Source organism: Bufo bufo, chromosome 9, assembly GCF_905171765.1.
Source record: "Bufo bufo chromosome 9, aBufBuf1.1, whole genome shotgun sequence".
NCBI lineage: Eukaryota > Metazoa > Chordata > Amphibia > Anura > Bufonidae > Bufo > Bufo bufo.
The window spans coordinates 41,781,550-41,794,883 of NC_053397.1; the positions used below are offsets into that span (position 1 = coordinate 41,781,550).

At 41.4% G+C, this 13,334-nt stretch overlaps 1 protein-coding gene across 1 annotated transcript in view; it reads right to left on the minus strand.

The window, feature by feature from the left end:
* The window catches only part of ERC2 (ELKS/RAB6-interacting/CAST family member 2), a 944,454-nt gene that overhangs the window by 607,497 nt on the left and 323,623 nt on the right, over window positions 1–13,334 (minus strand). Inside the window, exon 8 of the mRNA XM_040408024.1 lies at window positions 9,415–9,552. Coding sequence (XP_040263958.1) covers window positions 9,415–9,552 — 138 coding nt within the window. The remainder of the gene's footprint in view (window positions 1–9,414; window positions 9,553–13,334) is intronic.

Consider the following 13,334-nt stretch of genomic DNA (forward strand, 5'->3'; position numbering starts at 1 on the left):
TAAATGCTATTTAAAACTGGTGGCCCAAACATGTAAATGAAATACGCAATAATATCTAAGTATGCTGTCAATAAAACATGGACACACGTGGACAAAATTGTTGATACTCTTCCGTTAAAGAAAGAAAAACCCACAACAGTCACTGAAATAACTTGAAACTGACAAAAAGTAATAATAAATAAAACTTTACAAAAAATCAGCTAATGAAAATCACACAATGCTTTTGAATTGTGGTTCAACAGAATAATAATAATAAAAAAAAAAACAACTAATGAAACTGGCCTGGACAAAAATGGTTTGAAGATAATTTGACCATAGGGACATGTCAAGCCAAGGGGTGTTCTGTAATTAGCATCACAGTGGTTCTTCTAACTTGTACACAGTCTGCCTATTTAACCCCTTTTAGCCCGGGCCAGTTTTCGCCCTTCTGCCCAGGCCATTTTTTGCAAATCCGACATGTGTCAATTTATGTGGTAATAGGTTTGGATCACTTTTACTTATGCAAGCCATTCTGAGACTGTTTTCTTGTGTCACATTGTACTTCATGATAGTCATAAATTTGAGTCAATATATTTCACCTTTATTTATAAAAAAAAATCCCAATGTTACCAAATATTTTGAAAAATGTGCAATTTTTCAAAATTTCAATTTCTCTGCTTTTAATTACTTAATATTCCCCATATGTCTACTTTATGTTGGCATCATTTTGTAAATGTCATTTTATTTTTTTAGGACGTTAGAAGGCTTAGAATTTTAAAAGCAATTCTTAAAATTGCTTTTAAAAAATTTTCAAGAAAATTTCCAAAGCCCACTTTTTAAGAACCCGTTCAGGTCTGAAGTCACTTTATGGGGCTTACACAGTGGAAACCCCCATAAATGACCCCATTGTAGAAACTACACCCCTCAAGTTACTCAAAACTGATTTTACAAACTTTGTTACTCCTTTTAGGCTGGGTTCACACTTGAGCGTTTTACAGCGCGTTCAAACGCGCTGTAAAACGCTCAACACATGAAAACCAATGCTTCCCTATGAACCTGGTCCTCACTTGAGCGTTTTACAGCGCGTTTGAACGCGCTGAAAAACGCCCTACGCTCAAACAAGTTCTTGAGCTTCTTTGGGGCGTTTTGACGCGCGTTTGTGGCCATAGGACACTGCAGTCAATCAGTCAAACGCGCGTTTACTATTGCAAAAAACACGCATAAAAACGCGCGACAAAAGCGCATATCAAATACGCTCAGGTCTGAACCCAGCCTAAGTGTTCCACAAGAATTAAAGGAAAATGGAAAAGAAATTTCTAAATTTCACATTTTTGTAAGATTTTCCATTTTAATAAATTTTTTTCTTTAACACATCGAGGGTTAACAGCCAAACAAAACTCAATATTTATTACCCTGATTCTGCAGTTTACAGAAACACCCTACATGTGGTCGTAAATTGATGCATGGCCACTTGGCAGGGCGCAGAAGAAAAGAAGCGCCATATGGTTTTTGGAAGGCAGATTTTGCTGGACTGGTTTTTAGATGCCATGTCCCATTTGAAGCCCCCCCGATGCACCCTTAGGCCTCTTTCACGCGGGCGTTGCGGGAAAATGTGCGGGTGCGTTGCGGGAACACCCGCGATTTTTCCGCGCGAGTGCAAAACATTGTAATGTGTTTTGCACTCACGTGAGAAAAATCGCGCATGTTTGGTACCAAAACCCGAACTTCTTCACAGAAGTTCGGGCTTGGGATCGGTGTTCTGTAGATTGTATTATTTTCCCTTATAACATGGTTATAAGGGAAAATAATAGCATTCTGAAAACAGAATGCATAGTAAACTAGCGCTGGAGGGGTTAAAAAAAATAAAATAAAAATTAACTCACCTTAGTCCACTTGATCGCGGTCCGGCATCTCCTTCTGTCTCCTTTGTTGAATAAGACCTGTGGTAAGCATTAATTACAGGAACAGGACCTTTGATGACGTCACTCCGGTCATCACATGGTACGTCACATGATCTTTTACCATGGTGATTCACCATGGTAAAAGATCATGTGACGTACCATGTGATGACCGGAGTGACGTCACCACAGGTTCTTTACCCAGGTCCTGAAGAAAGGAGACAGAAGGAGATGCCGGCAGCGTGAACAAGTGGACTAAGGTGAGTTAAATTTTTTTTAAAAATTTTTTAACCCCTCCAGCGCTGTTTTACTATGCATTCTGTATTCAGAATACTATTATTTTCCCTTATAACCATGTTATAAGGGGAAATAATAATGATCGGGTCTCCATCCCGATCGTCTCCTAGCAACCGTGCGTGAAAATCGCACCGCATCCGCACTTGCTTGCGGATGCTTGCGATTTTCACGCAACCCCATTCACTTCTATGGGGCCTGCGTTGCGTGAAAAACGCAGAATATAGAGCATGCTGCGACAAGTGATGCGTGAAAATCACCGCTCATGTGAACAGCCCCATAGAAATGAATGGGTCGGTATTCAGTGCGGGTGCAATGCGTTCACCTCACGCATCGCATCCGCGCGGAATACTCGCCCGTGTGAAAGGGGCCTTACAGTAGAAACTCAGAAAAAAGTGACCCCATTTTGGAAACTAGGGGATTAGGTGCCAGTTTTATTGGTACTATTTTGGGGTACATATAATTTTTAATTGTTCAATACTACATTTTTTATGAGGCAAGGTAACCCAAAAAATTGCTGTTTTGGCACGGTTTTTTATTTTTATTTTTTACAACATTCATCTGACAGGGTAGATCATGTGCTATTTTTATAGAGAAGGTTGTTACGGACACAATGATATCAAAATATGTCTACTTTCTTTGTTTGTTTGTTTCAGTTTTACATAATGAAGCATTTTTGAAAAAAAATAATATGTTTTCGTGTCTCCATTTTCTGACCGCCATATTTTTTTTATTTTTCTGCCGATCATCTTGTGCAGGGGCTCGTTTTTTGCAGGAAGAGTTGATGTTTTTATTGGTACCATTTTTGGGTACATATGATTTTTTGATCATTCATTATTACACTTTATGGAGCAAGGTGACCAAAAAATTGGTGGTTTTGGCAGTTTTTATTTATTTATTTTTACAGCATTCACTTGAGGGGTTAGGTCATGTGACATTTTTATAGAGCAGATCATTACGGATGTGGCAATATCTAATATGTATACTTTTTCTTATTTTTTAAGTTTAACACAATAATAGGAGTTTTGAAGCAAACAAAAAATCGTATTTTAGTGTCTCCATGTCATAGTTTTTTATATTTTTCAAATGATTGTCTTAGGTAGGGTCTGATCTTTTGCGGGATGCGGTGACGGTTTGATTGGTACTATTTTGGGGGCATATATGCCTTTTTGATCGTTTGGTGTTGCAATGTTTGTGATGTAAGGTGACAAAAAATTGTTTTTTTGGCACTTTATTTTAATTTTTTTACGGTGTTCAGCTGAGGGGTTAGGTCATGTGAGCTGGTTATTATGGACACGGAGATACCTAATATGTATACTTTTTTTTATTTCACTTTAACACAATAATAGCATATTTAAAACAAAAAAATGATGTTTTAGTGTCTCCATGTTCTGAGAGCTATAGTTTTTTTATTTGAGCAATTTTCTTATGTAGGGGCTAATTTTTTGCAGGATGAGGTGACTGTTTTATTGGTACTATTTTGTGGGACATACGCCTTTTTGATCGCTTGGTGTCGCACTTTTTGTGATGTAAGGTGACAAAAATTTGCTTTCTTTTACCCTTTTTTTTTTGGGGTGTTTATCGGACAGGTTGGATCAGGGTGGATCATGTGATCATGTGATATATTTATAGAGCCGGTCGTTACGGATGCATGGGGAGGCCTCATGCACACGAATGTATTTTGTTTCCGCGTCCGTTCCGTTTTTTTTGCGGATAGGATGCAGACCCATTAATGCTGTCAGCATTAGTATGTCTGTTCTGTAGCCTCGCAAGAAAAATAGAACATGTCCTATTCTTCTCCGTTTTAGGCATTGTTACAATGGATCCGCCAAAAAAAAAGATTGCATACGTATGTCATCCGTTTTTTTTGCGGATCCGCAATTTGCAGACCGCAAAACACATACGGTCGTGTGCATGTAGCCTTAGTGTATTACACAGAGTAATACACTAACAGGTTACCTAGGAGACGAGCCTAGGGCTGGATCTCCTGGGCCCCCGTAGAAGGCAGGTCCCGATGCCGTGCAAGGCATTGGGCAGCCTATGCATGGCATCGGGCTGCCTTGTCACCCATTGGGTCACCGCCACAGCAGCCCCGCTGACCGCGACATAGAAGGGGTTAATCCACCGGCTTCGGCTTTTACTGCAATGCCGGCGGATACAGCAGGGGCCCAGCTATCAGGGACTGCCGGGCCCCTGCAGTGATCGGGCACGCACCGCTCTGGTGCCCGCCCGATCACCATGACGTAATAGTCCATCAAAATGTGGTAAGTCACTTGCCGCCATGATGTACTATTACGTCATATGTCGGGAAGGGGTTAAAGGGTGAAAAGTAGTCACTGTACGTTTTGGTATCATAGTGGGTAACACAGAACATGAACCAAAGAAAGCTAAGAAGAGAGTTGTCTGAGGAGATTAGAAATAAAATTATAGACCAACATGTCAAAGGTAAAGGCTATAAGACCATCTTCAAACAGCTTGATGTCCCTGTTACTAAGTTTAAGGACTATGGGACTGTAGCCATCCTCCCTGGACGTGGCCGCAAGAGGAAAATTGATGACAAATTGAAGAGACACATGATATGAACTTTAATTAGGGTTATTTTATCCATATCCATGTCCCCCCTTTTGTCGCATTAGGCATACATGTTCCCATCTTTCACATCGATATAAGTACTGCCGGGAGCGCATGACTGGTGCTGCGACCATGGTGCTTTCGCTCCGTCTCCAAAGAGAAGGGACGCCGTAAACGTCAATTCGCGTCTGGTTATGACGTCGGATTGCCCTTCCTGAGGTGACGCTCAGGGGACGGGCGAAAGTGACGTTTAGGATAGCCGTCAGGTACTAGTCATGGCTCATCTTATCAGGTCACATGTGCTACTAAAGGCCCCCAGATTGGCCAGATCTATCTTTAAGACAATCCACCTTTACCCAGACTAGCATCTCCTCCTAACGAAGCAGATACGCGAAGAGGGGAAGGCGCCACTTATATCTCTCCCATTCCTAAAAGGTAATGTCAGTTTAGGTTCTTATTGTGTATCATGTCCTGCATTCCAATGTCATTCAATTTATAGGCTACCGGTCGTTACTTTTAGATAATAAGAGGATGCACTTAGCACCTTTTGTACGCCATTTTGTTATACTTATACTGGCAGATTAGCCTTTGTGGCTACACGCCTATAATCATACTGATATTGCTTGACACCTATTTACCTAGCTCATTGTCAGTTTTTTGTAGAGATCAAGTGGCACCTTATTATTGACTCCCTACTATATGTATTTGATTAATTTTATGATGATTTAAAATAAAGTGATATTTTCTTGGTAATATATTGATATCTTGAGTACTCCTATTTTGGTTATATAATATTAGGAATCATTTTGATCGTAGATAATATGAACTGTAACTAAACAGCCCAGAACCGCTTCCAAAGAGATTAGAGGTGACCTCCAAAGTCAAGGTACATCAGTGTTAGACTGCATCATCCATCGCTCTCTTAGCCAAAGTGGACTTAATGAAAGACAATCGAAGAGGAAACCACTGTTGAAAGTAAATCATAAAAAAAGCGAGACTGGAATTTGCCAAAATGCATATTGACAAAGCTTCTGGGAGAATGTCCTTAGGAAAGACAAAAATTGGAGCTTTTTGGCAAGTCACATCAGCTATATGTTCACAGACGACAAAATGAAGCATACATATGGTGATGCATGGAGGAGGCAAAATGTGCTACCCAGTGTCAGAAACCTTGGTCTCAGTGGCAGGTTATGGGTCCTCCAACAGGACAATGACCCAAAACACAGCTAAAAACATCCAAGAATGGCTGAGAGCAAAGCATTGGACTATTCTACAGCGGCTTTCTATGAGCTCTGATCAAAATCCTATTAAACATCCGTGGAAGGAGCTGAAACATGCAATCTGGAGAAGGAAACCTTCAAACCTGAGACAACTGGAGCAGTTTGCTGACGAGGAGTGGGCCAAAATAACTGTACCAGAAATAGCTTGATTTAAGTGATTGCTGCAACAAAATATTAAGTTAAAGGTACCAACATTTTTGTCCAGTTTCATTAATTTGTTTAATGAATTATTCTGCTGAACCTCAATTCAAAAGCAATGTCTGATTTTCATGAGTTGATTGTCAATTTCAAGTTATTTCAGTAGTCATTGTGGGTTTTTCTGTCTTTAACGAAAGGGTACCAACAATTTTGTCCACATGTGCAAGCCTTTACATAATTTATTAGCATTTTAAAAAACATGTGGCTTACATGTGGCCTTCTTGTACAGTGCTTAGAGAAAACAGAACTATATAATGGGCCCATAGTGAACAGTTCTCGGCCCTTGCAGTCAGAAACTGGTGGCTGGGCGTGTCATCAGTATGAGCAGAGATGTCAAACACATCTGGTCCTAGAGTTCTGCTTAATTAACAGCAAAAGGCCTGATGTAGCAAGTGATTCCCGGCAATCGCCTGCTCATCAGCGGAGAAGAAAGCTGCATTTACATGCAGTATGGGGAGGAGCGATCACTAATGCCATCCCTTGTCCCCATACAGAATCATTGTTTGCTGGCAGCAGAGTGAAGTTCAGACAGCACAATCTGCTGCCGGCAAACGATGATTTCGGTGTCTGCACCAACGATCCGATTACCCGATGAACAAGTGCATCGGCACCTTTACACCGGCAAGTTATCGGTAAATGGTCCTCAACATGAAGAAATTGTAAAAATAGGTTTCTGTTTCAGATGCATTTGTATTGTATGATAAACAGATTTCTGTTTTCTTTACATGATTACGTGCATGGTAGCCAACACTCCTGGGAAAGTAGCAGGAATTGGCGTGGCTTGTGAAAATTTGCCCCAATGTAGATGGTTTATTGGAATTTTCTGTGTGTCTTTTGGGTTGATCTCAGGGGCTTAGCTGGGTGGACATTTTGGTAACTATGTAAATTTTGTAGTAGCAGGAACTGGCATCACATGTCAGATAGACTGAGACCAATATATACCATTGATGAGGATACTAATATGGAGAGTCCTCTAGAAGAAGGTTATTGGTCATTACCAATATGTCATTTTGCTCAGAGATACATAATAGAATACTGCTAGGCACCATACTATACTAAGGCTACTTTCACACTAGCGTTTTTACTGGATCCGGCAGGGTTCAGAAAAACCGCTTCCGTTTCGGATAATAAAACCATCTGCATCCGTTATGAACGGATCCGGTTATATTATCTTTAACATAGCCAAAACGGATCCGTCAGGAACTCCGTTAAAAATCATTAAAAGTCAATGGAGGACAGATCCGTTTTCTATTGTGTCAGAGAAAACGGATCCGTCCCCATTGACTTGCATTGGGGTTCATGTCGGATCCGTCTTGCTCCGCATCCCAGGGCGGTAAGCAAACTACAACATGTTGCGGTTTGCTCTCCGGTATGGGAACGCAACTAAACAAAACGGAATGCATTTTGGAGAACTCCGTTCTGTTCAGTTCAGTTTTGTCCCCATTGACAATGAATGGGGACAAAACGGAAGCTTTTTTTCCGGTATTGAGCCCCTATGACGGATCTCAATACCGGAAAACTTAAACGCTAGTGTGAAAGGACCCTAAGAACGGTTCACTAGAGTTAAGAGGCCAATTATATTATAAGGTCTCTACCTCCAGAGGAGGTCGAAAGGTGCAACGCGTAGAGGTCTGAGAAGGATGTTACTAAAGCTCAACTTGGTTAGTAAAGATTAACTTTGGTCATCATGCCTTTATACTCTTATACTGTTACTCACCTTGAATGTAAATTCCAGCATATTAATATATATTCATTTGAGTATAGTAAAACATTTTATAAACATATTGGGAGTTTGGTGGATATACTATGATCATCATATTATGTTATCCCTTCTGTTTTTAGCAAGGTTTTATGGAATTGGGTCTTTGTGTATTAATTCATTATATTAATAAAGATTAATGGTGGTTTACATATTCCCCAAGAGAATCTCCTTATATTGTCAGGTGTCTTGTGGACCTGGGACGACACACATCCTGGGAGGGGGATCCACAGCACTGAGTGCAAACAAGAAGTGAAGGGGAGCTTATGGGGTTCATGGTAACACTGATATGTTTGGAAAGATTTAATATGTAATGATGGCAAACTGAGAAATGGACCCACTGGTTCGCTAACATATATGGTTTGGGGCTAAAATTAGGTAACTTAGCCTAAGGAATTGTGAATTCTTCACCCTTTACCACCGTAACGACCTGCAGACTTTCCCAGAGAGAATCCTCAGGCTGTTACACTGGAATAGTCTCTATTAACAATAGCTGATACGTAGAAGAGCTGAAGTTTCCAAGTTGTGGTACCAGGGCAGAAAGCAGAACTCTTAGTTTAATGGAGCACGAGTGGAGGTTGACATAGTTAATCTTAAGCAGAGAACAGGCAGAGGTGAGGGCAGGAGCAGAAAAAGTGGATAAGGTCAGGAACATAAGTCGGAATTTAGTTTCTTTAACTTTATGAAGCAGGAGTAAACATATCACTGCAGACACAACCAAATGGACCTTCTTACTCTGGTCAAAAGTGAGGTGGGAAAGATCCTTTTGAAGCCTAGGGGAACTTGGGATTGGCAGGGGCATTTAGAATGCACGACCACTTTAAGAGACCGGAAGCCAGAGCACAGGCTTGATGCAGCAACCAAGAGATGCGATGCAGGTGGAGAAAGATGGCCAAGGAAATACCGGCAGAGGTGTGTTGTGAAACAACAGTAAGCCAACAAGTCAAACAGTACAAGTCAATATGTCCTCACTTCATTTCAGCCTTTGGATAATGACAGTCATAGATTTTAGGGCAGTAAATAATTACGTTTTTGTATAAGGTAACTCTTCGAATACATCATTTTATTAGGAAGCTCAGGTGATAACTGGAGTTTCTCATTATAGTTACTTCTAAATTGTAATTGCAGTAATTGGTCTTGCTACACATTCAGGTGGCTGCCCTCTAACAGGTCTTGATGTCACAGCTAAATACTCTGGATCCCCCCTTCAACATTAGCTTAGCCACCTTCCCCCATAAAATGCCCTCAGCATTCTATGGGGGAAGATGACTACTAGTTCCTTAAAGGTGATGTGGGCAGTACAGAACACAACACTGGGCGGGAAGAGTTGGAAAAACCAATCAGAGCATGTTCGTATTGGATCCCCAATTCTTGTAGTGCTGTCTGTGATCTTGCTCCAACACAAATATATTTCCAAATTCGAGAACCTGATTACCTTCTCAGAGAGGGCCTCTTCCAAGGTTGCAAGTGCAGTGTCCGTATTACTGGAATCCGTCTGCAGGGATTTGACTCGATCTTTCAGGTTCCCAAGTTGCTTGTCTTTGTCTCTAAGCTGCTCTTGAAGATTTTCAATCTATTATTCAATTATAAAAAATAAAAAATCATAAACGAACAGGTCAGTGAATCAAATTCAATCACTAATACAGCACATCCAGAAAGCCTTCAGACCTTTTCACTTTTTTCACATTTTTTTATGTTGTGGCCTTGTGCTAAAATAAAAAAAAAATTAAGTTTTTGCCCATCATTCTGCACTCAATCCCCCATAATGAGAAAGTGAAAACAGAATTTTTGCTAATTTCTTTTAAAAAACACCAAAAAATCTGCAAAGTTCTGTCCTGTGACACTTGACATTTAGCTCTGGGGTCTCCCATTTCTCTTGAGCATCTTTGAGATGTATCTACACCTTTATGAGTCCACCTGTTTCCCTAGGTAGCACAGCTTGCATGCACTGCAATGGGAGCTACATAAAACAGCACAACACCGGCCCGCTGCACTGTTTCCCGGCCACCTGGTAGTCAGGTCTTAGTCTCAACTCGACTTAGTAATGGTGAGATGAGACAACTCCTTTAAATACTGGTCCTACAGCTTTGACCTGTAAAACTCATACCACAACAACAATCAAACCACCAAACCATTCAAAGAACATTTTCCCCTTCAAATATACAATAGGTGTATACACTTTCTGTGTACTAGCATATACAAGAGCTCAAACATAGGAATGTATACACTCAGGAAGCATATACACTGGTAACCACAGGGCAAATGATGCATTACACAGATGGGCACCCTGTAATAACAGGGTATTCAAAATATGTTTTTACAACTAGACAACCCATTCATGGCTACATGCACACAACCGTATGCATTTTGCGGTCTGCAAACCATGGATCCACAAAATATGGATACCGGTCGTGTGCATGCCACATTTACCTATTAGAACTGCCTATTCTAGTCTCTAGGAATAGGACATTTCTATAATTTGCAGAATTGCCACAGACAACACACAGTTGACATCCGTGCACTGTCTGCATTATTTGCGGCCCCTTAGAAATGAATGGGTCCACACACCGTGTGCTCTACGCATCCGTTCCATTCTGTGGCCCCCGCAAAAAAGATAGAGCATGTCCTATTCTAGCGGACAAGCTTAGGCATTCTCTATATAGCGCTGGCCATGTACGGTCCGCAAATTGCGGAACGCACGCGGCCGGTATCCGTGTTTTGCGTGTCCGCAGTTCGCAGACTGCAAAACACTTACGGTCGTGTGAACGCACCCTTAAAGGGAGTCTAACGGCAATTTAGAACCTGCTAACAGCACTAGATAGAGGCTTGGGAGAGCAGTACAAGCATACATTTATGGAGCTTTTATAATCAGGAATAGTGAGAACATGAAGTTTTATTCTGCCAGCTTCTGCTGCTGCAGTCATCCAAAGGCAGAGCTTTACTGTAAAGTGCTCTCTATATTGAGCTGCTTCAGGTTCCCTCTTCCTGAGTGACAACTGTATCATCCAACCAGGAGACTACTACAGCTGCCACTCACAGAGGGGAGAGGCTGTGCAGCAGCATAATGCAGCCAGCACTTCACAGCGAAGCTCTACTCTCAGTGCACCTGCAGAAGCAGAATCTGGCAGAATAAAACTTCATATGCACACTACTCCTGATAATAAAAGCTCTACAAAAGGTATGTTTTATCCTGCTCTCCCCGGACCCCTACCTAGCGCTGTCAGCATGATCTAAACTGCTTATCAAATAAAAAAGAAGAAAACCCGGTACTTCTAAACTGTTATGTTATAGTGATGTCTTTAACAAAAGAGAAGGAGAGTCAGTAGATACCGTATGGGAATAAAACAAGGTATTACCATCTAACCAGACATGAATTAGGTTACTGTGCAACAGGAACATACACATGATATCCATAATACCCAAAGGGGGATGTGATTGAAATCAAAGCAGGCTGCCAACCCTGCTGCTGCATGCACGGCACGATGAAATCAAAGTCATCTTGAGTCTTGTCTTTCAGGGCCCTGGAACAAAAGCCCAGACTGAGAGTTCAGAACCTTACGAGCAATGTGTTTCATTACTGAAATAGAATTATACCTGCTTTATTTAAAAGTATTACAAAGCTTTACAATGTAGGAAGAACGCCAACTCTTCCTCCTTTATATAATTGAATGTTTGTGCTCCAAAGAAATGCTACACTGCAAAGGTCAGGAAAGAAAGGGTGAAAATAGCAAGCGCAGGAAAAGACAATGGGATTCTGCAGCTAAGGCCTCATGCACACGACCGTATGTATTTTGCAACCCACAAACCAAGACTATGCAACCCACAGATACCGGCCGCGTGCAAGTTGCATTTTTCACGGACCCAATAGTAGAAATGCCTGTCCTTGTCTGCAAAACAGGCAAGAATAGGCCATGTTCTATAACTTGCAGGACGAACACACGGATGCAGACGGCACATGGATGACGTGTGTGCTCTCCGCATTTTTTGTGGTCCCATAGAAATGAATGGGTCTGTGTCAGAACTTCAAAACTTGTGGATCGGACACAGACCAAAAAGATGGTTGAGTGCATGAAGCCTAAGTACCATAAATTAGTACATACAATGAAAGAAACCTCCCTATTTGGGCTAATATTAGATTAGATTATAGGACACCAAAAATCCCCAGAAATCTCTCTTCCAATTGAAGCATCCTGGTGGAAATTGGAAATGACCGTTTATCCATGTTGCGTAGCTCTTACATGACAAAAGGGCTAAAGAACCTCAGTATGGATATTAATCTCACTTTCTAGGATTCAGAGCCATTTAACTTAAAGGTTTGTCCTATGTGGATTTTTTTGTGTTAGAAGGGTCAAACTGCTAATTAGAATTCCCTAATACCCTAATAGGGTGTTTGACAAAGGGTTTTCTAATGAGACAACAACCTTAAAGGGGTTTTCCAGGAAACCAGCTTCTATCAACCATAACACATCTGTTGGAGAAAGTTTGTAACTTATACTTTCGAAGCCATGTGAAACAGCCTCTCTGGAACCCGGCCTTGTGGCGCTCCGCTTCTGAAAATCCAGCTTCTGCCAAAGTCACGTCTTTTACCGGTCACTTCCTCTGTGAACGAGGCTGGATCTACTACTCTAGCTGTCGCAGGAGCAAACGGGATCCATGTGCCAGAGAGGAGAATAGTCCTGGCCCCATCCACAGCAGAAGTGAAGTCCTGTCGATTACCCATGGCATTCTAAACCCATTACACCATTTATACCATTACACAGGACACCTATTCTTGTGATCAGTGGGGTCATCACAGAACTTTACACTACAAGTCAGTCAGATGTCAGAAATCAACTATGCATAAGGAGTCCTTTGGTGACTACTCCTTGGAGGTCAATAGTGAAGAACAGTGGGTTCCTTACATTTTGCACCCCAGTTTAGTCAGTGTCAAACCCATGGCATGGAAGGTCTACTATCTTAGTGAGATCGGCAACACAAAAACATGAGCATGCTGCTTATAAATTTAAATGGCTTGTGAAAAGTAAACTTCAGCAACCAGGTGGGCATTTGTACCATTAATTGGCTACCCTATTTATTTATTTTACGCACTTATATAGCGCTGTTATATTCCGTAGCACTTTACAGACATTTTTGGCTGGGGATCGCCGTTTTGCGGACCGCATGCGGAGGAATTGTTCCCCCGGTTATAGACACGATACAGTGTCTGGGTTTGGAGCTTTTCCACCCATTTAGGCCACAAGTTTTTGTCCTTATGTGTATGGAATGTGCCACTTCATTTTGGTGGTAACGTTCTTTTGCACCTGGTAGCTTCTGTGTCACCTGGTCTGTTGTGGGTGCGGCTTCTGTGTCACATGG